The 23,135-nt window shown below is 44.2% G+C and overlaps 2 protein-coding genes and 2 non-coding genes across 4 annotated transcripts in view; 2 read left to right on the top strand and 2 right to left on the bottom strand.

Moving 5' to 3' along the window:
• Window positions 1-7,235: 7,235 nt before the first annotated feature.
• trnak-uuu (transfer RNA lysine (anticodon UUU)) lies at window positions 7,236-7,308 on the bottom strand. The gene has a single exon. It is a non-coding gene; the product is annotated as a tRNA-Lys (tRNA).
• A 498-nt stretch (window positions 7,309-7,806) lies between these two features.
• On the top strand, window positions 7,807-15,770 carry LOC115781275 (fibrinogen-like protein 1). Its single transcript, XM_030730851.1, has 8 exons — window positions 7,807-8,135; window positions 8,786-9,050; window positions 10,901-11,069; window positions 12,022-12,181; window positions 12,262-12,359; window positions 12,437-12,525; window positions 14,196-14,383; window positions 15,506-15,770. Exons 2-8 carry the CDS (start codon window positions 8,991-8,993, stop codon window positions 15,723-15,725), a joined length of 984 nt encoding a protein of 327 aa, XP_030586711.1. The 5' UTR covers window positions 7,807-8,135; window positions 8,786-8,990; the 3' UTR covers window positions 15,726-15,770.
• Window positions 8,240-8,331, top strand: trnar-ucu (transfer RNA arginine (anticodon UCU)). Its single transcript is given in 2 exon segments — window positions 8,240-8,276; window positions 8,296-8,331. It is a non-coding gene; the product is annotated as a tRNA-Arg (tRNA).
• Window positions 15,771-15,772: 2 nt separating the features above from the next.
• LOC115781268 (microtubule-associated tumor suppressor 1 homolog) overlaps window positions 15,773-23,135 on the bottom strand; it is a 65,942-nt gene continuing 58,579 nt past the window's right edge. Inside the window, exons 11-18 of the mRNA XM_030730839.1 lie at window positions 21,183-21,306; window positions 20,979-21,069; window positions 19,928-20,033; window positions 19,743-19,816; window positions 19,213-19,311; window positions 18,729-18,845; window positions 17,880-17,977; window positions 15,773-16,977 (exon numbers count right to left, since the gene is read on the bottom strand). Of these exons, the coding sequence (XP_030586699.1) occupies window positions 16,764-16,977; window positions 17,880-17,977; window positions 18,729-18,845; window positions 19,213-19,311; window positions 19,743-19,816; window positions 19,928-20,033; window positions 20,979-21,069; window positions 21,183-21,306 (923 nt within the window). The 3' untranslated portion in view covers window positions 15,773-16,763. The remainder of the gene's footprint in view (window positions 16,978-17,879; window positions 17,978-18,728; window positions 18,846-19,212; window positions 19,312-19,742; window positions 19,817-19,927; window positions 20,034-20,978; window positions 21,070-21,182; window positions 21,307-23,135) is intronic.

The following is a 23,135-nucleotide window of genomic DNA, read 5'->3' as shown; positions in this document are numbered from 1 at the left end:
TCATACCAAGGTCATACCAGGATCATACCAGGATCATACCAAGGTCATACCAGGATCATACCAGGATCATACCAAGGTCATACCAAGGTCATACCAGGATCATACCAGGATCATACCAAGGTCATACCAGGATCATACCAAGATCATACCAGGATCATACCAAGGTCATACCAAGGTCATACCAGGATCATACCAGGATCATACCAAGGTCATACCAGGATCATACCAGGATCATACCAGGATCATACCAAGGTCATACCAGGATCATACCAGGATCATACCAAGGTCATACCAGGATCATACCAGGATCATACCAGGATCATACCAAGGTCATACCAGGATCATATCAGGATCATACCAGGGTCTTCACAATCTGAACAATCCTTCTGCTTAGAACCTGCACTATTCTCTAACCCTGGTGCTGCTTCATGATGGCAAGCTGGGGAAGGATCCATAACAACAGTGCGTGTATTAAGATATATCCATAAGTGGTTGCCTTACTTTTTAGAAGATATTTTGATGAAAAAAGAAGTCCTACAGCTCTGTTAACTTGGAAAAAAGTCCGAAAAAGGCGCAGCTAAAGGCGTACATCATACTTAGCTTGGAGGGGAGCATCGTGATTGGCCGAAATCCATTGTAAACTGTGTCGTGATTGGCAGCTGTCCAATCTCACAATAGAAAATGCTCCTCTGATTGGAAGATGAGATTGGAGGTTTGACAGCCGTTCCTGGCGGGTAATGATGGCAAAGATTCCCATGTTCACATATGGGAAGAATGATGAGCTGGATGGGAGTGAATGGTGATCATCAACCTTCTTCAGAAGTTATGATTCTGCATTTAACTACTTCTCACATACGTTTTATTAAAATTCCATGTAGATTATTAAACAGGGAGAAGTGGGACGAAAGCCAGAGAACCCACGCTGACACGGGGGGAGCATGCAAACTCCACACAGAAAGACCCGATGGATTCAAACCCAGGACCTCCTTGCTGTGAGGCAACAGTGCTAACCACTGCCCTATTAAATTACTAATACATCATTACATCTACAGAAGAAGTACTCTGGTATGAAAATCTGCATATTGAGTTTCACCACATATGCTGTATCATAAATCATACTTCTGGCATTTGTAACAAACCAAACAGCTTGAAAATCAGTTGAAAATTCAGCAAATTGTGATGATTTTAATGGTGGAAAGACCTCCTGCACACAGGAAATGCAGCTTCCCTGTACCAGTGTGGTGGTTGCACTAATATTTAAAGTTAACCAGGGCACCAACTGTTTCATATTGACTTCTGTAAAATAGCTGCTTATTAGAGGAGAACTCACAGAAGGAAACACAGCAAGAAGATGAGCCTGGTTTTAAAAAAGTAAGTGAAACGGAGACCTGCAGCCACCTATCCCACATGGGGACGTGAGCCTTGAAGGTTTTCCCAAAATGCACTCTTTCAAGTTTTCTCCAGTGAATTATTAGAAAACAGATCAAACATCCAGAGAACCGACGCCTGTCTCTCCTCTGCACAGCAGAGAGTGCAGCCTCTGGTTGTGAAAACGTCTTATTGTGAGCTGCACTTACGTCAGAATTCAGTGGGGAAAAAAAAAGGATTTCTTACATTTAAATCTCATTTTGTTCCAGATGTGGACAAATGTGAACCTAGAAAAGGAGATGCTGACAAACCCCTGCAGGAAGTGTTTGTCAGGGTAAATGAAGGTGCAGTTCTTAGAATAAGGGAAGCCAAAGGCAGAGACACAAACAGAGTTAATCTGTGTTTGTGTCAAATACTGGTGACGGCTGCAGGCTGAAACCATCATTCAGGCTGCTTTCACTTGACATTTCAGGTCACTCTGTTCATGTAAATTAGCAGGGGTTAATACTGTAGACCAGCCATCACCAATAGGCGGACCTCGGTCCGGATCCGGACCGAAATGATGTCTCAAGCGGACCCGAACCTAATACCAAAACAGAAATAACCACTTAATTAAAATCTTGTTGAGCGCTTTCTGGTTAACCTGTGCAGCTTTTACAGTCCTCACGGTAGTAGTGAAGCGTCCAAGGAAACCCACTGACCAATTGCATACCAGTTTGGCTATACCAAACTGGTATGAAATCATTTTTTTCTGCTCTAACAGTTTAAGCTGGGAGCGCCATCGGGCAACTGTGTGCGTGCTCCGCAAAGCAATGGCAGCGGTCTGCCGAGAAACCGCACTGATCCTTCAGCGTAACCTGATGAGCGCCTCCGGAGAAATCGAACTAAGTGTCGGGTCCACACAGCCCACAATGTTGTGATTAACCTGTTCAGTCCTTGTGCGTTTCTGGCTACTTTTTGCTGCAGTGTTTGAATTTTTCAGTGAGAGAATAAGGACTCACAAATGTCAGCAAATTCCTGGAGGGAGACGCTGGAACTATCGGAATGGATGTGAGGAAATGAAGGAAGTGGAAAAACAGGGACAAATATGTTTGCAGCTAAAAAACTGAACACAAAGACCGAGGACCAAAAAAGTCCCAGCCGGCACCGCATATATAAAACACCAGCACGCGACTGCAAGGTAATTAACACACACACACTATTAACACACACCTACACAAGCATAAATGGTCGGCCACTTAAGTAGGTTGTGTACAGAGGCCGCAAAGCTAGCTCTCCGAGCAGCTCCAAACCAGAAGCAGCTTCATGTGGTGAGAACATCAGGATGCAGCTGGATTTGAGCTTTGATTCCTTCAAAGTTCAGTTTGTTTTTGTCCAACATTCACTGTAAAACTGCTTTAATGTTTCCAGTTTAACCGTTTCTAATCTGATCTAAGATCAGCTTCACTGATGACGGCTCTCTGACAGCCACAGCAGAGATGTTTCTCTGAGTTACTGTTAAAGGTCAGAGGTCAGTCATAGTTTCATGTTATCAGAAATATCTCAGCTTTATAGGTTTTAAATATTCCAGTACAGTTTGGGAGGATGAGACACTTTAACTAAAGAATGCAGGTCGTGTTGGGAAAATGAATCCATTATGAACGGATCAGGACTGGATGGGTTGGGAAATGACTGGAGCCTGAACTGGATCTGGACCTTATCCGGTCTGAATCCCTGATCCTGATCCGTTTGGACTCTCCTGCTGTGCAGGTGGACTCTGAAAATATGTGGAGATTCATACTCTGAATTTTAGACACCACAACTTTCAAAACGCGGACATCATTTAAATCACTTTAAATCCATTTAGTTCAGTTTTCAAGTCTTCACTCAAACATTCCCATCATCTCCAGGATCCAGACATTTTTCCATCAGTGACCTTTTACAACACGACCAATGCTCCATCATTGATCAGTGTGTTCTGCATCTAAAGCTTCATACAGATCAGTGTGATTTAAACATTGATGCTACAGTAACTACAGTAAATGTTTCAATTTTATTTTATTTATTAATTTAACAGGAAGAAAACTCCAGCAGATCCAGGCTCAGGGAAGGGCAGGCATCTGCTGCGACCAGCTGGGGCTGAGGGGAGGGAGACGGGACAACAGACACGCTGTGGAGGGGAGCCAGAGATTAATGATAACTAATGATTAAATGCTGAGAGAGGAACACTGAGGTCCAGCAGAATCTGCACCCTGAATCTCTGCATTAGAATTAACAGAGTTCTAATGTGAAAGTGTAAAAATGTTTCAGTACTGGATGATATCTGGACCTTTGGCACCAGTGTCTGAAAACAAGAGGATCATAGTGACCAGAAGAAGAATCTTCCGGACCACTTGTGCGTTTTAGAAACTCAGAGTTTCTCTTCAGGTAGATTTTACTTTGAGGTTTGGGTTAAAGAAAAGAGTGACTGGACTTTAGGAGTGGCCAGAGAGTTGATCAACAGGAAGAAAATAATAGAACACTTATTTCTGAGGATGGTTTCTGGATTGTATGGCTGAGAAATGGAAATGAGCAGGAAGCTTAGCCTGGCCCTGCAGCTCCCCGCTGTCTTCATTCTGGGCCTGAGGTGTTAGTGGATTATGAGGAGGGTCTGGTCTCCTTCTATTATGTTAATGCTGCAACAGATGAGTGAATCCCGGAGACTCGTTTCCTTTTTAAAATCACATATTTAATATTTAAATCAAGTCGTGGCTTTGATCACTTCACAAAATAATACTAATGAAGAACTATATATATAATACTTTTCAAAAATCCATATTACAAAGTGCTTCACACGAGCAACAGAATAAAACAGACTGAACAAAACTCAGAGTCAGGAAAGGCTTTCTCAAAAAAGTTTAAGATGTGATGTTTAAGAAGGTTGTTTCTATTTCATTCAGTTCCTTCTTTAGTTATTTAGCCATTTTGTTCTGTTGTAATTACCTGTGGCTCATGCTTTGGCAGCTGTTTTGGAATAAAATATTTATCATCATGTTGTGGGGTGAGAGGCAGGGCACACACTGGACAGGTCCAGTCATTACTAGAACTCAGCATACCAGGATCATACCAGGATCATACCAAGGTCATACCAGGATCATACCAGGATCATACCAGGATCATACCAAGGTCATACCAAGGTCATACCAGGATCATACCAGGATCATACCAAGGTCATACCAGGATCATACCAGGATCATACCAAGGTCATACCAAGTTCATACCAGGATCATACCAGGATCATACCAAGGTCATACCAGGATCATACCAAGATCATACCAGGATCATACCAAGGTCATACCAAGGTCATACCAGGATCATACCAGGATCATACCAAGGTCATACCAGGATCATACCAGGATCATACCAGGATCATACCAAGGTCATACCAGGATCATACCAGGATCATACCAAGGTCATACCAGGATCATACCAGGATCATACCAGGATCATACCAAGGTCATACCAGGATCATATCAGGATCATACCAGGGTCTTCACAATCTGAACAATCCTTCTGCTTAGAACCTGCACTATTCTCTAACCCTGGTGCTGCTTCATGATGGCAAGCTGGGGAAGGATCCATAACAACAGTGCGTGTATTAAGATATATCCATAAGTGGTTGCCTTACTTTTTAGAAGATATTTTGATGAAAAAAGAAGTCCTACAGCTCTGTTAACTTGGAAAAAAGTCCGAAAAAGGCGCAGCTAAAGGCGTACATCATACTTAGCTTGGAGGGGAGCATCGTGATTGGCCGAAATCCATTGTAAACTGTGTCGTGATTGGCAGCTGTCCAATCTCACAATAGAAAATGCTCCTCTGATTGGAAGATGAGATTGGAGGTTTGACAGCCGTTCCTGGCGGGTAATGATGGCAAAGATTCCCATGTTCACATATGGGAAGAATGATGAGCTGGATGGGAGTGAATGGTGATCATCAACCTTCTTCAGAAGTTATGATTCTGCATTTAACTACTTCTCACATACGTTTTATTAAAATTCCATGTAGATTATTAAACAGGGAGAAGCTCTCCATCTGAAAAACAAATTAAACCTTACTGTGAAGTGTTTCAGTCACTGCTCAGCAGAGGTGGCAAAAGTACTGACATTCTGTACTTAAGTAGAAGTACAAGTACTTGTGTTAAAAAATACTTTGGTAAAAGTCGAAGTACTGGTTCAACTTCTTTACTTAAGTAAAAGTAAAAAAGTACAGGCTCTGAAATGTACTCAAAGTAAGAAAGTAAAAGTAGCTCTTTGGAGGACGTTTCTACCTGCTATTTTTGTGTAAAGCTAACTGAACCTTATTATATATTATTGTAATAATATAAAATAATACATGAGAACACAAACATTATTCCAATCTAAATTTGAATTCTAATGAATGGACTCAGCTTGAATCACAAACTGTGAAAGGGAATTTAGGCACAGCTCTATTCTCTGTGTCCTCCATAGTAGAGGGTGACTGTGCCTCCACCTAAACACCAACATGAGGATACTCAGGGGTTACAGTGGGATTCAGAAGCTGGAGGAACCCTAAGATCAGCTGTAGTGGCTCTGCATGGGGAGAAGAATCACAGCTTTCTATTGTGAGCTGCAGTAAATGATGTTGGTGTGCAGGCTGTGATCAGCTGACCTGCTGCTGCTGCTGCTCTGAGGTTTACTGCTCTGTGTGGATGAAGTAAACTCACAAAGATATAACCCAGTATTTCACAGCTATCTGAGCTGATCTCCATCCCCTACACTGACAGCATACAGGCTACAGAAATGTTGGATTCAGTGAATGAATCTCAGCATCAGCAGCTTTGATTCAAACTCATCTCTGCTGCACTGATGTAACCTGTAACTCTGACCATGAACACAAAGTGCACCAACACAGAGCTTTACTGTAAATACAGTACAAGATAACCTGTTTATTACGTACTAAACTGTAGTATTTTCATACAATCTTTGAATAACACAAAGTCAGCATACTTCAGTTTATTTTCCAGTCCTTACCTTTAACTCTAGCCTCTCTTCTTCCTCTCCTCTTTCTCCATCTCTGAGTGAACTTCTCTCTCTTTGCTCTCCCTGAAATACAGCAGCTCTTCTTTTAGCTAGCAGACACACTGTGTGACAAACTGCACACACTTTGTGTGTTTGCTGATATTTGTTGAGCATTTAGAAACGTTGCATTTACCTGCCACATGTTACTCCCTTCATGCTCGCTCCTCTTCAGTACCGCTAGCTAAGCTGTTTATGTCCCGCGAGCATAACTTACGGATTCGGTCCGGCCCGCTGTAACCCCTGATTATAGCGCTATAAATGAGACATTAATTATATGGGTTTGTGTATTTAATCCCTTTGTACCCGATAAGCCCCGGTGATGGAGGATACGCCAGTACGATTGTCTCTTATATGTTAATATTCCGCCGTTTAGGCTCAGATCGCTTGATGACTGACGGCGCACTGACCGGAAACGCAAACTTCTCCCTGACGTGTTAAAAAGTAACGAGTCTGTTTTGAAAATGTAAGAAGTAGAAAGTACAGATACTTGTGTAAAAATGTAGGGAGTAAAAGTAAAAAGTACTCAGAAAAATAAATACTCAAGTAAAGTACAGATACCTAAAAAATCTACTTAAGTACAGTAACGAAGTATTAGTACTTCGTTACTTCCCACCTCTGCTGCTCAGTGAATAAAACCAGAACATCTGATCTTCCATGAGAAAAAGGTTATACCTCCTGTACAGTTATATAGTAACTTATAAATCATGAATGTAATCATGTGGCTGTTAGACCTCTGCTTTGGTTTTAAGGTGCGATATAATTACTTATGAAAACACAAAAGCTATGGCACAACAAAAAAAGAAAAACGTTCGCCCGAACAGGGACTTGAACCCTGGACCCTCAGATTAAAAGTCTGATGCTCTACCGACTGAGCTATCCGGGCTCTGCTGCTGTGTATTCGCGGGCTCTATACAAACAAGTCAAGACGGGGACGTTTTTAACATTTGACCTCCGTCTCCGCTCCTGTTTGCTTGATAAAACAATAACACAAAGCTACAGGGATAAATAACAACAGTAATACTGTCACAGTTTAACTCGGTCTTTATGACACGGAACAGATATTTTTGATTTTGCGCCCGCAGATTCCGTTAGCCCACAGACACACATACGTACGTCTGCTTCACCCTTTCCGTAACACAAATATCACTTCCGGTTTTTCAGAATTTCACAATAAAACACTTCCGATGTTTGAAGACTGAGCTCATTCTGAATCTAGTTATCTATTTCTGGTTCTCGGATGGATGTCCAGGAGATGGCGAGCTTACCTCTCTCATTTTAAAACTCCTTTTTTAACCAGACATACAGAGGCGGGTTACAGTAACAAGATCGTAATTATGCTGAGGTAGATGTGCTGGTGTTCAGCCTCTGCAGTGATAAGATGCAGCTTTTAGTTTGAATCCATCATAGCAGGAAGATTTGGGGTTTCTGATTTAGTAAATCGCTCATTCATGCTTTTATCTTGAAGGCACGCAGGGCGCGAGGCGCTCTCCTGAAGCAAAGCTGCTCAGTGACGCAGCACAGGTGTCTTTGAGGTGCGTGCATGGAGGAAGAGCGAGCTGCAGGTTTTCCAGCAGAAGGTGCGAACACCTCGGCCAGCGTGGGCCTCCGTGTGGAAGCGGACGGTCCCATAGAGCGACGAGGAAACGGCCGGAAGGAGAGCGTTTCCGCCCGGCGGCTGACCGCAGCGCTGCGCTCACGGTGTTTATCATGGTTAGTGTACGCGGAGGACGCTGTCGACATGTTAACCAGTTAATTACGTTTTACAGAGGGTATTTTGACCTTTAAACTGAATTCTGGCAGCGTGTGCAACAGGTGGCTCCGTGGCGCAATGGATAGCGCATTGGACTTCTAGTCAAGCACTTGAGAGGTGATTCAAAGGTTGTGGGTTCGAGTCCCACCGGAGTCGCATTTTTCGCCGCCACTTCACAAAGCAGAGTCTTTTTTTTCGAAGGGCATCGATGTTATGTCGTACAGTATGGAGCACCAATAATCACTGTAAGCTCCTCTATCAATAATAAAAACATTGAATGTGGCTGCTGAAAAAGAAGAGCTGGATACTTAAAATTTATGTAGTTTCATTGAGATGGGTCCACTCGTCTGAGGGGAGAACATACAATAATACATACATATGCTATGATGATTATGATATCTGTGTACTCATGCAGATAATTCATTTGTTTGTTTCCTGCTGAATTACTCTTCTTAATAAATACATACATATCAATTCTGATAATAACATTCTTTACAGTGACAGATGCACAGCTCATTTATTAAAACAAAACAGAATTACAGAAAAATAAATGTGTATACTGTATATTTTTTATTTGAGCATGTATTTGTGTGTTTTTTGACTTTTTCAGCCACAGCATTAACTTTGTCGAGCACAAACAGAGGCCGGTGCTGCAGGGAGTCAAACTGAGGTCAGAGAGTCGCTGCTGCCAGCAGATGGAGGCTCCTCCACGACCGTGCAGCGATGCCTGAACACCAGCCGTCCTGACGGGCATAAAGCCAGCAGAGACGGAGGCGCTGCCACCAAACAGAGAACGAGGGTCCACGAGAGCGTTGATGATGGCTGCCCTGAGGACGTCTGTGGCCTTTCTGCTTCACCTGGCCTCCTCTGTGGCGGTAAGAAGCTGCAGCACATCCAACTGTGTCAGCATTTCTCTCTTTATTCAGTCTGCCATGCACATACTTACCTGAGTGAGAGATTTCTGCCGTCAGTCCGACACAAACAGTCCGACACAAACCTGAGGGCTGGGAGGTAAAAAATGCAGTTTGTAAAGATTTTCCCTGAAACGCAGACCTCTGTGGATACATCTGATTTTTATTGGCTCTGTTTGTTTGACAGAAAGTAGTTCTGGTGGAAACCGTGCAAAGTGAGTTCATCCAGAGCAACAAGAACGTTGTTTCTGGTTTGCTGCTGATTTTTTTTTAAATTTAAAATTGTTAAGTTTTGTAATAAAAGTGGTTTAGAGTCAGTCCTGTTCTGTTTATACTGCACTTTAAATCAGAAACATTCATCCCATGAAAATGATTTTTTTCTTTTATTACTCGTCACTGTGTTTTTTAGACTCCGTCCTGACTGATCGACCCCTCAGTAACACTTCGGGCTCTGATAATGATTTTCATTCCTGACATTATTTACAGCAACCAGTAAATAACTGAATTAAACTATTCAGTAAAAAGCTGAAGCTTTAGTTTTTTATCACAGCTGCACTTTTTACATGCATCATGCTCTAAATGTCGGCACTGCTATCAGTAAATTTCACCAAAGAAAATACAACAGTAGAAATAACCAGTAAAAACAATAATAATCATATTGCAGTTATTTTGGTTAATTATCTTTTTTTTACACTTTGATCATTCTTCATCATGACTGTTGCACATGTTTAGTCATTTTGCAGATTTATGAGGGTTTTTATTTATTTTTTTTACATCTTTTCCTCATCAGTTCGTACTGGAGCTCTAATCACAAACAGATTCTTAAAAATACTGTTTTACTTTATCAGTGCAGTGCTGAGAGAGTAACTAAGAGTACTACAGGTAAATTCCTTTAACCTTCAAAAATTAACTTAAAATATCAAAACAAGAGAAGAAAAAACTGCAACTTTGTCCAAAATATTTGCGTTATGGTGAAGAGATCTGAAGTGAAGCTAAAATGTAGCTGAGCTGCACTTTCATGTAATACCACTTTGTACCACGAGATGGCGCAGTGAGTCAATACAACTTTAATTGGATCATTAAGAACACATATTTTAACATGCTGCCCCCTGCTGGTGAAATGTTTAGTTCAACTTCACACTGCAATTACAAAAAGTGCCTTTAATAATCAGTCTGCATCCTTCACCTGTGCACAGCGGGCGACGTATCGAACTGTCAGTCGTGTTTATGATGTTCTTTAGTTTTAGATATCTTTGCTTTTGCATTTTTTTTCAGCATAATTTGTGCTCGATTTTCACAATTTCAACATCATAATTTAACTATTTATTTGCTCTTAACAAACCTTGTTTTATTATAATTCAGTGATAATGTATTAATATGGAACATTTCCACTGCATGCAGACTTTTCCCACAGGAACAGAAATGAGATTCATCAGCAGATGAAGTCAGTCGTTCTTTATTAACCCGGCTCTGAACCGCCGGCCTTTAAGGCTGCTGTATTTTAAAAATGGAACCATTTTAGGCAGTGATTCAGTTTCATCCTGACTCCTTAATTTCTAATGTCCTTGAAAAATGTTTGCGAATCAGTTATTCGGTCATTTTCATGGGAATGTTTCGTTTGAACAGCATCAGCCAGGATTTCGAGTAGCTCAAAGCTCATACCCTGAATTTATTCATAAAAAGGCTTTCAAAGTCTTTGCTGCTGAGCGGCAGAGGAAGTAACACTGTGGGACTGTGGAGATTAGCTTAACGCTGTGTTCTTTTCTCTGCTTCTCGTCCATGTTTGACGAGCTTTACTTCCTTCACTGCTTTAGGCTCCAGTGCCGTGTGAGGAGAGGGTGAGCCGCCTGGAAGCGGAGATTCAGGGCTTGATGAACGTGATCAGTGAGCAGCACCGTTACATCCTGGAGCTCCACAACAGCCAAGTGCAGCAGCTGCAGCAGATACCCAACTCGTACCTGGGCCTCGATAACCTCTACAGAGGTATGTCTGTGTAGATTCTCAGTTATCCAGGTCATAGTAGTCTCTGGAGCTTGAAAAAGGCGACTGGACTTCTTTTTGTTTCTTGAAGACGTTTCACCTCTCATCCGAAAGGCTTCTTCAGTTCTCAACCAAATGGTGGAGAGACCCAGGTATTTAAACCCCTGTGGGCGTAGTCCCCTGGACTACCTGGGTCTCTCCACCATTTGGTTGAGAACTGAAGAAGCCTTTCGGATGAGAGGTGAAACGTCTTCAAGAAACAAAAAGAAGTCCAGTCGCCTTTTTCAAGCTCCAGAGACCTCTACAGAGGTACGGCCACAGCTGTGTGAGAGAAATGAGTACGACTGCATGAGGGCATCAGAGCTTACATCTGTCTTCATCACAACACTTCCTGCTGAGTCACTGCAATTTTCAGCTTTCCTACCTGCCCACGTATCCATGTACGGAGGAAGATTGTAAATAAAACTGTGGGTAACAGAGTTATAGAGGGTGTTGGCATATGGAATGAGAGCTTTCCCGTGTCTGCCCTCGGCAAACTAATAGAGCCTGACACACAAGAGTGTGGTGTCACGGTGGCTGCACCCATCTTTATATGAAGCTACTTTCAGCTTCTCCCTCCCACAGAGGGCACCACAGCAGGTAGCGGCCACAGATCTTGTCTCCCCTCCTGGGGACCTGGGGATCTTTTGTTGGGCAAATGTGTAATCCACCCACACTTACACCCATCTTTTTATACAGTCTTTAACCGAAATGCAGTGGCAGACATGAGCATGTTAACGACTTCTCCACTGACTTCTGTGTGTCCCAGACTGATCTCAGACAGGTTTTTATCTGCAGCTGCTTCACCGTGGATTTGTTTTGGCTGGTTCGAACACTTTTCACCTGCTGTGTGTGTGTGTGTGTGTGTGTGTGTGTGTGTGTGTGTGTGTGTGTGTGTGTGTGTGTGTGTGTGTAGACTGCTCCGAGGTGTTTGATGATGGAAACGTGGCCAGTGGGCTGTACGTGATTCGGCCGGACGGCGCTCCCACCTCGCTGAGCGTCTATTGCGACATGAACAACGGAGCGGGGTGGACCGTCTTCCAGAGGAGGAGAGATGGCAAAGAAAGCTTTGACAGGTGTGTGTGGGGGTCACCTTTATAGACACAAACTACACTTTAACAATGTAAACAAATACAGTGTGTGCGTGTGTGTGTAGAGCGTGGGTGGAGTACAAGCACGGATTTGGAGACCTCTTCTCTCCTGATGGAGAGTTCTGGTTGGGAAATGAACCCCTGCACCATCTGACATCACAAGGTGCGTCTACCTGTGTGTGCTCAGTGTGCGCCTGTGTGCGTTTGATGGTTTCCTGAGTAAGCCGCTCTGTCTCACAGGAACCTACGACCTGCGCATCAACATGGAGGACTTTGAGGGGAATCAGCGTTACGCGGAGTACAAGAACTTCAAGGTGGACGACGAACAGGTGAAATGATCACGTTTGAAGGTGAAAAATCAAACAGATCCATGCAAGGAGATTTTTGTAAAGTTTGCATTTTAAAAAAGTGAACTTTGGCTTTTTGACCAGATTAAATCTGATAGTTTTTCTGCACCTTCTCCTCCACCTTTGACCTTATTCTCTCAGTTTCTCATAACACTCCGTCTTATTTAGACTACGACTCTGAACAACCAGCAGCAGCAGCAAGGTCACCCGGCTTCTTCCCATCTCCCTTTCTTTTCATACTCCTGTATGCTCGTTCCTCTCCCTCTCACAGAGTATTCATGTATTAATAAAACCAAATACAAAGATGAAATCTAACAGCAGCAGAAATAAAAGAGCTGGAAGAAAATATTCACAGTGGACCACAGACTTCAGTAAAACCCATTCAAAGTTGTCGGTGGTTGGACAGGTTTTTATGTGGTTTGCAGAATATTCCAGAGTCTCGGGGCAATAACAGCAAATGTGCGGTTGCCACAAGAGGGGGAAGTGAGAGACGTTGTTGGGAGGATGGAGGCCAAGCATGGAGTCAAAGGTCAAAGTCTCTACAAGAATACCTGATTTATTTGTAGAGGTCGCAGACACTCCAAGACCTCAGCGAGGATTCTGTACGGTCACCTACAGTGTATCACAAAAGTGAGTCCACCCCTCACATGTCTGCAGGTATTTAAGTGTATCTTGATGGGACAACACTGACAAAATGACACTTTGACACAATGAAAAGTAGTCTGTGTGCAGACTACATGAAAAGATATACTTAAATATCTGCAGAAATGTGAAGGGTGTACTCACTTTTGTGATACACTGGACCTGCAAGTTGTGGTACATCACCTCCATATTCTAATCTGACAAAATTATTTTTCCATCATTGTTTTAAAAAATAAAAATATCAGGAAATGTTCTGCAGCTAACTGCCAAACCCTTAAACCTGATCCCAACTTTACCCCTAAAACCAAGTCTGGACTCAGTCGGGCCTTTGAAAGGGTGTGAAACTCATGAAGGTTAGCCCCAGAAGGTCCAGCTCTCAGCCCAAAACCTGTTCCTCTCAGTGCAGGTAGAGATGTGTTTAAGGAGCGCCTGTAAAATGTAGCTTCAGAAAAAACAAAAAAGCTCGGGTTACTCTGTGGCTCTCTGCACGCGCTCTGCAGTGGTGATTGCAGATAATTAATCAGCTGTTTGCAGTTTGGTGACCAAACACTGCAGCACTTGAATTTCTTTGTGTGGTTAGCATCAGATTTCTAATTATGGGAAGCTGGTGGTCTTCATGAGCATCATTGACCTGTGCGGCTTCTCTCCGGCTACTCCAGAGCAATAAAGTTGCTCTGTATACTGAAGCTGTAACTTCTTCATTCTTCCTCCTCTTCTTCACCACCTCAGGTGTGGGTGACGTTGTTCCAGAAACCTGTGTTTTGTTTCCGCAGGACTCTCCTGTATCTTTGTACTGTAGAGTCTGAATACTTCTCCAGTTAAACCTGCAGAACGTGTTTTCCTGCCTTCTCCCCCACTTATTCCCTTTCTTCATCCCTCCATTGTTCACATAGATGTGGGTGTAAAATATGCTGTGAGTCTTGAATAAATGAACGTGTTCCCTCACTGAACATCACTGTCTGGTAAATGTTCTGTTCAAACTCTGTTTGCCCTCTCGTGTGCACCTGAAGGATCAGTACCAGTTACATCTGGGCGAGTTTACGGGGAACGCGGGCGACGCTCTGACCGACGCCCACGGGCCGGGGCCGGGCGGTCCGTGTGCAGACGGGCTCAAGTTCAGCACTTACGACCAGCCGAACTGCATCGAAGCAGACGTTGAGTGCATCAGACACAGCAAGTCGGGCTGGTGGTTCAGCAGGTGAAAAACGCACTGCAGCAGGTTCACTGCAGGCTTAAAGGGACAGTACGCCACAAAGTTTCACATCTCTGGCCTGTAGAGCCGTTTCTCCATCCCGATTGTTCGGGTGAGGTTTGGAGACGTGTGCTGCACAGATGTTCACTGTGCTCACTTTTTGCTGGGAAACATGACCATCAGATTTTATAAAGAAAAACTGATTAGGCCTCCACAAATATTCAGATTTTAATTTCAGTGACAAGTTTGGCTTCCAGTGATTATGAAAACAAAAAGTGCATATAAGGTTCTTTTTTTTTTTTTTTGCATTAATTGCTGCTGTGAAGTTCTTACGAATCAAGTGCACCTCTTTCCTGTCCTTACTTTCCTAGAAGCTCAAACTCAGTTCAGTTCAAATCGAGCCAAAATGAGTAAAATAGAGACCACAGTAAATTAGGAAAGAAAACTCAGGAGGTTTCTGTGGGTGAAACTGTGGAATCTGGATCGCTCACCATCATTACCACACAAACTGTAAAATATTAAAGCTTTAGGTCACTGGATTAAATAAAAATAAGGAAAAAAGGCCTCTTCATATATTTTAGGGGAGGTTATAGGAGAAAAACATTGTTGCTGTCATAATGTTGTTAAATTCATTTTAACCAGCAGGGGGTGCCCATTAGCAGTTTCTCAAAGGCTAAAACCTGGGGTCGCTCAGAGGTCGTGCTAAAACCTGAGCCCCCCAGGAAAAAACAGGAGTGTTGGCAGGTTTGACGCTGAGCTGAAGGGGGCGCCGTTAATGTCACCAGCCTCTTCTCATGGGTAGATGCTGCCTCCTCCTGCAGTCACAAGAGGAGAGGAAATAGGTCCTACATGAAACTCACAGCAAAATCCTGAGTCACATCTGGAAACAGATGTTGCTGCTGAAATGTTCAGATGTATATTTTGGTTCATGCAGACATGTCTGCAGCTGATAACCGACACCAGAGCTGCCAGGAAGGGTAAAGAGCTCGACAGGCTCAGAGGATGAAAATGTTTACTTGATTTTGGGTGGACTGTCCCTTTAAGTGAGGACACAGAGCTGTCTGAAGCAGCGGCTATTGGCTGAGCTCGTCCTCTGATTTATTTTTTTTTGTTACTTCCTCCTCACAGGTGTAACTCAGGTAACCTGAACGGTCATTACTACGACGGGCCGTTCAAAGCCATGACGGACGACGGCGTGGTGTGGTACACGTGGCACGGGTGGACCTACTCAGTCAAATCTGTCGTCATGATGGTACGAGCTTCTGACCTCGAGCAGCCGCCGGCGGACATTTACCTGTCAGAAGGTCACCTGGACCCCAGCAGAGCAGAGGGTCGAGGCGGCCTGTGAAGCTGAGGTTACTTTAATCCTGGAAAATAAATCAGCGCTCCTTCATCTGATGTCATGTCGCGTTTATTCTGTGTCCAAAATAAAAGAGAACATTGTACACTGAGGCATTCTGGGTACATCTGAGGTTTTTCAGGACAAACAACAGAAACAGAGTTTTGGGATTTATTAAAACAGGCCAGTGTGTGTGTGTGTGTGTGTGTGTGTGTGTGTGTGTGTGTGTGTGTGTGGGAGGGGGGCAGAGACATATCACTACAACAGGTTCAGGTCTGACTTGTTTCTGTTTGGGCACCAGGTGATTTCAGGGGCATGACACTGGAGTGGGGGGGCATATTTGGCTCTGAGACTGGCCTGCTTACAGCTAACATCCAGGGGTGATTACATTCCACAAAGCAGATTAAGGTAGAGGTTGTGAGGAGCTTACACAGAGGACAAAGGTTTGTGTGACTGTAATTCACATCAACAAACTGCTCCCGTTTAGAGTTCGTCCACTTCGGTCAGACGTCCAGAGCAGATCAGTGATTGAGCTTCGCTCTTTGGAGGGGAAAAAAAAAAAAAAATCTCCTTAAAAAGGCGTGAAAAGGCAAAAAAAAGGATCCGTGAAGAACCCGTCAGTTCCTGATCCATCAAACCCAAACAGCTCAGAGTCTGTTTCCACAAACATACCCCAAACCCAAGGTTCTTAATCAGCCCCCACCTCGGAAAGGCGAGCAGAGGAGCAGTCTGCACTACAGCATAAACACAGGAGAGGCGCTATGTACAGACCCTGAGGTGTGCCTGTTAGTTTCTTCAGAAAAAGAAGAAAGCTTGGTTGGAGGATCAGGCGTTTGGTAGATTGAGAGCACGGCCGGGGCTGTGCTCAGATTTAAGTGCATCGGTGCCGCTGCAGCGTCCTTTCAAAATAAGATATTTAAAATGTACAAGTTTGAGACGGGATTCGTTTCCAGCAGCGCCGCTGCGACTCCAGTGCGTCTGCTCGGAGCCGCTGAGGCGACGAGGAGAAACCACGAGGTCAGAGGAGGCGGGAGCTCCGCTGTGGGGTTATCTGGGTGATAACGGCGCAGCTGTGGGGAAAGAGGCAGAGTTCCGTGGCGAGCCGAAGGGGGAGGTGGGTGAGAGGCGGCGGGGGCTCGCCAGCAGGTCGCCGTTGTGCAGCTTCCACAGCAGCTCCTCGTTTTCCATGGACAGGCGCTTGTTGACCTTTGACTCTTTCTGCAGCGTCTGCTGGAGTATGGCCTGCTCATTCGACAGCTGCCTGCAGGGGGAGACAGAGAGCTGTAAGCAGCTGCAGGGAGACGCCAACAAGCAAAAATAATCCTAGTGATCATTTTTAATACTGAAATAATTCATTAATTTAGTTAAATGAGACTGATTTTACTGATTTACAGTTTCAAATTTTTATTCTTTGACCACAGCAGCTCTGCATGATTTACAGTTCATTCATTTATTTATACAACAGAGGCAATCGTGTTCACATTCGTGCAGGACTTCTAATCCTGATCCATCTCACACTGGGCCTGAGAGAGAGTCATCTCCTTGATGGGCAGATTTGTATCATTTGTGATGAGCGGGAAAACATCTTAAGGGCAGTGAACACGTTTTTACATTTAAATGTATTTTTCATTTATGATGCTACAGCAGGTTTTCTAGAACAGTCATATTTTAACACTCCTCATACTCCGACTGTCCTGGACTCCTTTGTAAGAGATTTTAAATCTCAATGAGATTTTCCTGGTAAAACAAAGGTTAAATAAATACACAATAAATTGTACTTATGAAGTTCTGTTGGCAGAAGCATGTTTGTCTTGTTGTGTCTCATCCAGAATGTGTTGTTCTTTCACATTACCAGATAAAGGAAAGGACAACATGAGATAAACCGACACGACTGAGTGAGTACAGCCTGCAGTCACCGCGATGTGGCTTTTAGTTTTTATCGCTTTCAGCTCAGATGGAGACACGACGGAGAAAACCAGGAGAGGTGGAGGGAAACAGGAGGAGAGAGGCTGAAACAACCTGCTGTACGAACAGAGGGCCAAAGAGACGCCTCTGCAGAGGGATGAGTCACCGCGTAACCTCCCACACACACACACACACACACACACACACACACACACACACACACACACACTCACACTCACACTCAGTAGGAGTACATACTTGGAGAGAGCGGCGTGTTTGTCCATTCTGGCCTTGTAGTCCTCGTTCTCCTGCTGGACCTTCTTCAGACACTCCTCCAGCTTCACGTTAGTCTCCACCTGTGACAAACACAGACACACAAACTGTGTGACGTACGTTCAGCTGGACGTTGGTGTGTGTGGGGCACAGAGGGGAGACAATGTAACCCACAATGATTATTTATCCAACACAAAACATGACCAATGAAATGCAGCTCGAGCGCAGGAGGCGGCAGCAGAATCACTGAAGTGTGACTTTCCTTAATGCCACTGCGGTCCAGCGGTCGCCTGCGGGGGTGATGCGAGGCGACGGCGTGCTGCCCAAACTCTTTATTTTTGTAGTGTTTCAGTTTTTCCAGCATTGCCCTTTGCTGACGGTCTCTGAGCGCTCGTTTCAGCTTTTCAATCACAGACTTGATTCGCAGCCAGTTTCATCAAATCGGATCGTTTAGATGAAAATGAACTCTTGTGTAGTCGCAAAGTCAAAAACTCTTGTTACACCTGATGAGCCGCGCGTGCGGCCTGACTCATTTAAACAGCAGCTGATTCATCCAGCTGATGTGCAGACACTCCTTCAATCAGTTTGTGGGTTGCCAGGTTACTGTGTGTGTACGTGCAGACTGCATTTTCACAGGCAACCTGGCAACTTGGGTAACATCAGGCAAGCACACAACTTAGTGATTCTTGTATTCCAATTATTCAAAATGCAGTTTTAGAGTCACACAAACTACGAGTTTCCTGGGAGAAACAACAAAATGGGAATCTGGCTGCGACTACGGAAAAGCAGTTTCTTCTTTGTCTGCTAACATGACAGAAACGGATCGATACCCACCAGTTTGTCCATCTCCATGAGCTTCTTCTCCTTCTGATGCAGCTGGTTGTTCTTGATCTCCAGCACCACCTTCAGACTCTCCAGCTCCTTCTCCAGGTACACTGTGTGGGAGTCCTTCTGCACAAACAGACCCATGGACACAGCAGGTGAGCGCAGGCTGTCCGAAACCTTATTAGTGTCTACAGGGGAGGCTAAACGTAGCATTAAAGAACCACAATACACATAAATGGATACAGTCATTTCCTGTGAGCTGAAGTTCAGAGAGCAGCTCAGTCTAACCTGAGCTGCTCTTCCTCACCAGCAGAGGGCAGTCATGCTCACCAGAAAACACACACACACACACACACACACACTTGGATTTCTCTAAAACCTTAAGAATGATGGTTGGTGTTTTGCCCTGAAAAGTTAAAAGTCCTGCAGGAAGGTTTAATGACTCCACCGGCTGGGAGGAGTTTGAAGGAGCTCAGGCTTAAACCATCTTTACCAGATTCTTGTCCGTGAGTATCCTCTTCCTCCTCTCCTCTTCGGCTTGCAGCTTCTCACTCAGATCCTCCTTCTCTGTTGTGAGCTCGGAGATTTTTTCCTGAGAGGAGGAAACAGAGGAGGCGCTCCTGAGTTCATGCTAAGCTCAGCAGCAGGTAAACTGCAGACACATTCTGGCTTTTAGAAGCAGCTTCGCTCTCTGTGTGTGTCTTCCTGTGTGTATTCACACTGATCACAGGTTTGTGTTTGACTTTCAGCTGAACGGCAGAATTTCAGTCCGATTTGAGTTTCTGAGACTCTAAATAACAGGGAGGAATTTTTCTGTGATAAATCATCAGCTCTCCTCCAGAACAATTCAGACCCACAAATGTTTGTGGGTTTCAAACCAAACTGGAGGAGTCTCAGCAGCAGCTCTCTGTCAGGTTTCCATCCACTTTTTTTTTTTTTTTTTTTTTTTTAGAGCCACAAACAAAAATGGACCTGAAGAAGGTGAAACTGTAAGTGAAGCATTAAAATGTGACTGATTCTCACAGAGAGAGATGTTTCCGTGTCCTTCAGTGCTTTTTCCAGGTTCTCCAGGTCTGCCTGGTGGATCTTCTTCAGCTCTGATTAAACAAACAAAAACACACAAAGAATGTGATCTGTGAAGTGAGTTCAGTGTTTAAATGGCACACTTTTGTGCTCATGTGTGATGTGTGTGTCTGTCCTGCACACACCTTCTAAGGAGGCCTCGTACTGCTGTTTGAGAGACTCCATCTTCTGGCTGTGACTCACTTCCTGGTTCTTCCTCTCTGCTTCCTGTTGGCTCCTCAGCTCCTCCACCTGAAGGATGCGGGAACAAACCAGGACCGATGAGCCGCAGAAACAGCACCGAGGAGCCGCAGAAACGGCACCGAGGAGCCGCAGCGGATCAAACTTTTCTTTTTTCAGTGGAAACAAAAAGCTCCAAAACTAAGACGAAGAAAACTGATTAGATTACCGTAATAAAATAAATGAAAAAAAAAAACACCTCACAGGCAGCAGTTTTAGTTATTGTGCTTCATTCATATCTAAATTTTTGCTTTTCATTTTAATCCCTTGCACCTTCCAACCTCTCCCCTCTTCTCTCCTCCTCGTTCTTCACCTCTAATTCTCCTCTTGCTTCTTGTCATTTGTAGTCATCATCACCTTTTCTTCATTTTTCCTACTTTCCTCTTTCTCCTCACTCACTTTTTCATTCCTCTCCCTTCACTGATTCTCTCACTGAGGTCTCACATGGATAAACTGAGCTGAACTGAACCACAATAATTTGAATATTCTCTAAACTGTGGGGTTTTGGAGCTGTTGGTGGAGCAGAAGGTTTTTATCCAGAGGAAAGAGGAGCGTTCTCAGAGTCAGGTTTATCACAGAGGCTGCTCTCCGCTCCTGTAAAGTGATTCATGCTCATGCTGCTGTTTGTGGGACATTTTATGGTGTGGCCTGAATCCAAACAGGGAGAGCGAGCTCAGGTTCAGAGGTCGGGGAGTCACATGGCACTCCCGTGAGCCATTCAGAGCGAGTGCTGCGTCTCCACAGAGATGTTTTATTTCCTGTCTGCAGGGTTTGTGTCACATTAAACTGCCACTAACAGCAGTAAATCAATCAGTGAAATCCTATTAAAGTAAACGTCACGCTGCATTATGTGAGCGCCGTGTTCCATGCTGTAATTATTTCATAATAAAACTTGATTTTTATGTGAGATCATTTTACGAGTTGGACGTGTATCTGCTCGTTCGTTTGTGCTCTGACCTGCTTCTCCATCAGGACGCGACATTTGTCAGCCTCCGCCTGGTACGTCTGGTGGACTTTGTCCCACTCGGTTTGGTAAAAACTCGTCAGTCTGGCCAAAAGAGGAGCATGAAAATAGCAGTCAGTGCAGAAAAAAAAAAGCACACAGAAGCAAAAAGAAAAAAAAAAAAAATCTCAGGAATGTGAGGTGAGCGCCTGCCCTACCGGTGCTCCAGCTGTGTCAGCTCCTCCTGGTGCTGCTCCTGCAGCCTCTTCAGGGCCTCCTCGAAGCCGACGCGCGCCTCCTCCTTCTCCTTCTGCAGACGCTCGCAGCACTGCGACGATGTGACTGCACAGAAGAAAGAAGAGCAGCAGGAAAGAGTATGAAATACAGATGCAGTGTCTCAGACATCTGCTGGAAACAATTTTCATTTAATAAGTTGAGTAAATGTACAGATTTCGGTTTTGTGAGGAAAAATCTGATATAAACTAAAAACTGGCCCAGTGTTGTCTTAATGAGATAACCGAAGGAGAAACTGATCCAGTTGGCTCAAAGTTCTGCTAAAAAGAAAGGAATGAAAAGGTTTGGAAGCAGCTGTTTGTGGGCAGATGTGAGGAGAGCTGAGGCCAGATGTGGCGTCCACGAGCCTCCACTGAGTTACTATTTTAACCATTAATCACACCGGCACATCCATCATTTCGCATCATGTCGGTGCAGACCGTGCTGACACGGCGGGAGCAGCGAGTGTTTCAGCAGGTAATGAAGGACACGTTCCCCGTGTGTCGGCCTTCAGCCACATTCCAGCTTAATTACTCTGACGGCAGACGAGCGATCGAACCGCCAAACATCTGCGAGTCAGCTCGCAAGCATGCAGCAGGAATCGCTCCTCCCGTGACTCATTTAAGCCCTCGCAAGCACACGCACGCTTCTCCCCGTCTCCGCCCATCATCATGCACGCCAGTATGATTTAACTCCATCCTGAAATATTTGAATAAAAATATCCAGATAGAGAGCAGAGTGTCCTCTCTCGGTGCCATGGAGACATAAAGACAACATGCAGACCTGCCTCCAACAGTGATAAAAACAACTTGTATAACTGAACAGCTGGCTGCAGCTGGGACAGTTGGCGTTTCCCTCTGAATGGAGCTCCTGTCGCTGCGGTGAAGGAGACACAAAGCCATCGACAGCTGAGAGCAGCTCACACACAACTTCTTTATCAAAACACACAAACCCCGAGTGTGTGTTTGTGTGTGAGCGAGACGGCAGGTGACGGTGTAAAACAGTGACATCACTTCGTTTTCCTCTCCTCGGTATGAAGAATTCATGAAAATGAAGTCACGAGACTTCCTTGTTTATTGAAGTCAGAGTTTTAATCTGACTTTAATCTGAAGGTTTTATTACAGAGACTGAAACTGGAACAGAGTCTTCCTCACCAGGTTACCCTTGGGGTTCCACAGGGCTCTGTGCTGGGACCAATACTTTCCACATTATACATGCTTCCATTAGGCACTATTATCATAAAGTATACATTTTCACTGCTATGCAGACGACACACAATTGTATCTATGAAGTCAGATGAGACAAGTCGGTGAGTTAAAGTACAGGCATGTCTTAAAGACCTCACTGGGGACGGGGATACGCCTCACTAGATCCTCCTCAGGGATCATCTGATTGCTGTGTTTTTCTCTTTAATATTACTGAGTCTTTGTTACTATACACAGACTTGTGCATTTTAACTACATAAGAAACAGAATTGAATTAAATCTGCAAAAACACTATTAGTTGGGCGCCATGACAGCATGCACACTGAGCCAGTGAGCAGGTTCAGGTTTAAACCACTTCAGAAACAATTATGCAAATTTTAAATCTGACAGGAAGAGACCAACCTGTTTGTCTGAAGTCATGTTCCTATTTTTGATTGTACCGACTTCACTTTCAGCACAAACCAAACTGTCAGTCCACTATAATCATGATGTGTGTGCTGTGAGATGATGGAGTAACTCTGCGCCACAAACGCTCACTAGAAAACGAAGAAACCAAACGTTCCTCAGTGAGGTAGACGGGCTGTTCCTGCTCAGTTTGACTTGGAGAACACACAGCTGTGTGTGTGTGTATGTGCGTTAGTGTGTTAACAGCAGGGGTCTATACATTACTGGCATTCCTCAGCTGTGTGTGTT

This window comes from Archocentrus centrarchus, chromosome 1, assembly GCF_007364275.1.
Source record: "Archocentrus centrarchus isolate MPI-CPG fArcCen1 chromosome 1, fArcCen1, whole genome shotgun sequence".
Classification (NCBI taxonomy): domain Eukaryota; kingdom Metazoa; phylum Chordata; class Actinopteri; order Cichliformes; family Cichlidae; genus Archocentrus; species Archocentrus centrarchus.
This window is presented reverse-complemented; position numbering and strand designations above follow the sequence as displayed.